We start from the raw sequence: 5,373 nt of genomic DNA on the forward strand, positions 1-5,373 counted from the left end.
GATTATTGGGAAAAACAACAGTGGGTTTGTGGCCAACTAAAAACAATGCTTTGCAATGTGGCATTAAATTTTAACGTGATTCTGCTGCCACAGGTTGGGTTGCTTTTGAATCACAACAGAAGCAGCCTGACGTTGCCAGCCTTGAGTATGTCTTGTTGATTTGGTGTGGCTTGTGCGGTAGACGGATTAATCACCCACACAGCTTTTCTGTGAAACCATCAAAACGACGTCAGCTCAACTAGATAGAGATGAAACGTCTGCACGGACAATCTGCTCGCTTGAATCATCCATCTGCGATGCACCACAATCTCCTGCACATTGTTCACCAAGCATCTTTCAGCTTCAAAGGAGGCAATGATTTCACAAGGCTGGGCTGGGCTGGCTGGCTCCTGGATCCAGGTGAAACAATAGCTTAAAGCAGGCTTCTGGGCATGTGTGAATTTAAGCAGCTGGGGTTCCTTAGACAACGGCTGTTTTTTTTCTTGGTTCATTGCCTAATCCATTATTTTTAAAGAGAAAGTGGTGACATGCTGTTTTTAGGCTCATTTTTTTCTCCTTCAACAGGATTATTCCAGTATGTTACCAGTCACAGAGCACTCTTAATGGAGTGGGAAATTATCCTGACACACATATGACCTAAAAGCAAAAGGAGATGGAATAAAAATAAATTTCTTTAGGGTGATTTGGTTTCTGTCTTTGTCCTGCTCGCTTTGTGCTCTTTTTTTTCTTCATCTTTCAGATCGATTTGCAGGGAGACAGATAAATATGTCTCGCAGGATGTAACGCTGTATCTTCTTTATTGAGGTTTGGTTTCTTCCTCCATCTTCTTCTTCAAGGCTCTGTTGTAATCTTCCCCAGCTGTCAGATGCAGGAGAATATAGATTTTTTAAAGATTTTTTTTCTCATTGCTAACAGGGTCCACTTGTGCTAAAAGCATTTTATCTCAGACTTCATGATGCTGAAAGAATCTTTCAAAATTGATATATATATATTGCAGTTAATGAATGTAGCTTATGCGCACCGTTGCTAGAGTTATGTTGCATAAAACTGAATGTATTACCATTGATCTTCATCCGTATAAACCAAGACGAAACATCCAAATTAAATCTGTTTCATGATGTGTTCATTTAATGTTTTTTAACCAAACCGCAGGCTGAAAAACGTTTAACCCTTCCATCCACCCTCCAGAGACTATTCAAGGAGTTTAAATATATTTAGCATACACATAAATAAAACATAATAAGTTCAGATTACATAGCTTTAAGAAAGATAAGTAAACAATATGGATAACAGGAATAATAATAATAACTTTTACATCAAATATGAATACATTCATAAGACTTGTCCATGTGCTTACTAAGTTTTAATTTTTCTTGTTCTGTTTGACAAGTAGGAGCACCTCACCCAAGACAACTGACTTTATTAACTAAACCTTTTTAAAGATTCTCTCACTGTTTTGTTTTATTTTTATTTCCTTCACCTCTTGACTAGTGAGGTTGAGACACTTTGATCTCAGGCACTTTCTGAAATCATGAGGTGGTCGACTGGCGAACACAAATGTGATATTTTGCACATGATGTAGCCTGTTGTTGTCTATAGCCTTACATTCCCTAAGTACTGTACATCATTATTTAAATGATAATTATTCTTCTCTTATAACTTATAGCTTTTTAAAAAAGAATAATTTGACATTTTGGGAAATACTCTTGTTCGCTTTCTTGCTGAGAGTTAGATGAAAATGTTAATACCGCTCGGATATCTGTCCGTTAAATATGAAGCTACAGCCACGAGCATACTGACTGGAAATGGGGAAAATAACATGATGCAAAAAACAAACGAGTTGCACTTAAAATGGTCAATTATTGAGGAGTCAACAGAAGTATAATTTGTTCATAGATCTAAGTTTAAAATTGACAGGTTATGGTTTTACAAGGTGTTATGTGCCAGACTATTTCCTGGCTAAGCACAATGACTTCCTAGAGTCTTGTCGTCATTGAGAGGTTGCCAGGAAAGCAGATTATTTCCCAAAATGTTGTACGATTCCTTTAATGCATTTTTATTAAAATAACCTATAAATGAGAGCTATACCGGAGAAGATTCTTACAAGCAGATCATTTTGCAGGCCTCTCGTACAAGAATGAATGAAAAACAGCAAGTGAATATCAGTTGAGACTGTCACATGACCCAACCTGATTCTATTTGTACAAACTGAAACATGCTAGCGCAGCATCTGATCAACCTATACATGAGTAAATGATCTTTGTCACACTTTCTGAAAATGTTTTACCCTCAAGTACATAGATGTTGCCTTATTTACAGTCCAGGGTTAAATCAAATTCAGCTTATGTTTGAATCATCTCCCAGAGAGACGGAGTGTAAGATGTTGCGAACAAATGACACAGATTCAGTTCGGTCAATCAAAGCGGAAAACGTTACTCTAAAAAATCCTGTGAAATTGTAACAACATCCACAGTGTTGTCCAGTGTAGCAAAAAAACGCACAACTGTCTTACACTATAGAGAAGGATAAAAATGATGAAACGTTGGCCCAGGTCTGGAAAAGTAGTAATAACCTGATCATTAATACATCATGGAAATAGCCATTTCCTCATGTTTTAAGGCATACCGTCATTATGCACAAGTCTACGTTTTGAATCAGTGGTGCACAAACTGAGATCCATGGCTGAAAAATGCAGACTGTCCTGAAATATATGTACACTTATGGGTAAAACGGTTAGAGTGGGATCATAGCCCATGTATATGTTTGTAAGTGTGCATGTTGCTATTGTCCTGCATTCTAGAATGTATGGTAGAACTCAGTGTGAACCTCAGTAGCTTCATCTGGCTGAAACACCTTTTTTCTTGGTTCTTCTGAGAAGATGCTCCTCAGCATTCAGATTTCCCCACAAATGGCTGCACCTTATCTCGGTGTTGATGACCCTCAAGTGATGCATTAAAAACTTGAGTATTATAGATAATCAAGCCATTTTGTACTAATCTGTCTGATCTCCCTTCATTTCATGTCTAGAAAAATGTCAAGTGCACCCATTTCAGCACTTCAAACTGACTTTATGCCATTTACGACGTGTGTTTTAGTAAATGCACGTTAAACAACTTATAATTCTATGAATGTAACACTTGACAAAGTCTCCAGGGAAATAAAACAGTGAGAAATGCAGTATAAAAAAACAACATTAGATCAAACTGAATAACAATTTGCCTTACTATACTTTCATATAAATAGATGTATGTTGTTTGTTTTACTGAGAGAATCTTTGAGAAAAAAAATAGCAATGCAGATACCTGTGTTTATCTTCTCTGTACATCCACATATATCATCCCATGGAAGCATATCAGGTACTTTCCATATTTCAGTTAATAAAAACATCTGAAACATATTTTCCCAAGAGTGTCCACGCTCCCTATCTGCAGTCTTTCATCTCCATGTGTTTGAGAAAAGCTGCATCTTTTGAGCATCTTTCGTCAGCGTCATGCATTTATGTACAAGTCAAATGTCACCAGGTATTCTGGATAATTCTACCTGTAAGGAGAAGAGGAACGAGCCAGTTTCCCATCGTCTTAATTGTTTGAAGTTATGCAGAATGGACGCCATGTGGCGATCACATCGTCGTAGATTCAGTTCACCACTGGGGAAGTTCGGCTTATTCCTTGCTCCTCCCGTCTTCATCTCCAAATCAGTCAACATAACGTAGCTGCAACGACGCAGATGAGCTCTGATCTGCCCGCTGATGAAGTACAGCAAGAGTTGGAGACCTACAAGGTGGTGTAGATGTAGACAAAGATGATGACTACCAAGTTGAGAATGGTCCCAATGATGCCCAACATGGCCAAGATGCTCTCCTCCTTACTTTCCTTGTCTTGGATTCCCTTTTCCTCATCAATGTAGAGAGTGTTTACCATTTTCCCTGGAAAAGTCTTCAGTTTTCGTCTTCTAATCTGGAGCGAGGAGATAAGAGAGAAAATAGAAACAATCCGTGAGTTAGTTACTACAACTTTGCACAGTGTATGTGAACAGCGATAACGCCAATTAAACAAAAAGAAATGTGTTAGTGAGGCAATACAATATTTTAAAAGTAATTAACAAGGGATATTTTTTCCTCCTTTCATCAGTATGTTTATATGTGTTGAAAGAAAATACTTTGAACTTTAAACGGACTACATTAAGTGCATGGAAAATGGCCAAAAAGAAAACAGTTTACTGTGGTTTTAGTGAAACACAAATGGATTATTATCTGAGATAGCCAGATATTTGTTTTGAGGACTGCTTTATCCATATTGCAAGAAAATATGTGGTAAACGGTTTTGGTCCAGGGAACAAATTAACAGACCTAGGAATCAGGGCTTGGATGAAAACAGTAGGGGTGTATGATGCTTGTTGCCTTTTGCCAAGTTCAGAGAAAGCTTGTTTGTCTGTGAAAAACAGAAAAAAATGCTTAAAAAAGGAAGTGTATGTATTGTAATTCCATGTCATACTTTAAGACATATCTTGGTTTGTATGTAAAATTCTGTTGCTGGTAAAATATTTAAACTAAAATGTTCAACCTTTGGACAGAAGATCGGCAGAGGTGTCCTATATACACAGGCCACATACACACACACACACACACACACACACACACACACACACACACACACACACACACACACACATGATGGAAATCAATTTGCATTCACAGGGTTATACACTTTATAAATAATCAGTGTAAATGCAACTCCTGAGACACAAATACGACAGGTTTACGGCAGAACAGCAGAACTTCCTGCACTAGACTCTATTGAATTTTAGCTGTGTTACTTCTTCAACTGCTGCGATCACAACTTCTGAGTGTGCCAGCTCGCATGTGTGCGTTTTCAGGAGTGTGTGTGTAGGTGTGTTTGTATTGATTGGTGTAGCCCGGAGTGGATTATTAGAAACTAGCTGTATGTTTTCAGCCCTCAGGCGCAGCAGTTTGTGCAAGTTGGCATCCAAATACCTCTCAGGAGGAAAGCGCTCTTTTTGCGGGTCAATGGGTTTTATATGCCGAATAGCAGTAAGGCATGTATGCTAATGCAGACTAAAAATAAATCTTTTACCAGGAACTGTTCCTTTTGGTGTACTACCTGGGTACACATCATACCTTTTTTGGCTGATGTACTGACTTGCTAATAAAAACAAATCTGCACTGTATTTTAATGTTATAGTGACACTTCTCAGCTAGAACACCCTGCTAAAATGACAAGTCCAATCATATTCAGCATTTGTTTTCTTTGGCATCTGTATTGCTTTCTGTTTACACACCTGAAGAGGAATCATCCATTAGAAAATGTGATGTTGTCCACTCATGACACAAATTGAAGTGAAAAACATGAAACA

General features: G+C 37.9%; 1 protein-coding gene across 1 annotated transcript; it reads right to left on the reverse strand.

The window, feature by feature from the left end:
- Positions 1-3,773: 3,773 nt before the first annotated feature.
- On the reverse strand, positions 3,774-3,923 carry tunar (TCL1 upstream neural differentiation-associated RNA; the record flags this gene model as incomplete). The annotated part of the gene is made up of 1 exon (XM_079174273.1): positions 3,774-3,923. Exon 1 carries the CDS (start codon positions 3,918-3,920, stop codon positions 3,774-3,776), a length of 147 nt encoding a protein of 48 aa, XP_079030399.1. The 5' UTR covers positions 3,921-3,923.
- Positions 3,924-5,373: the final 1,450 nt, after the last annotated feature.

Source organism: Pholis gunnellus, assembly GCF_910591455.1.
Source record: "Pholis gunnellus genome assembly, chromosome: 15".
In the NCBI taxonomy this organism is placed as follows: Eukaryota; Metazoa; Chordata; class Actinopteri; order Perciformes; family Pholidae; genus Pholis; species Pholis gunnellus.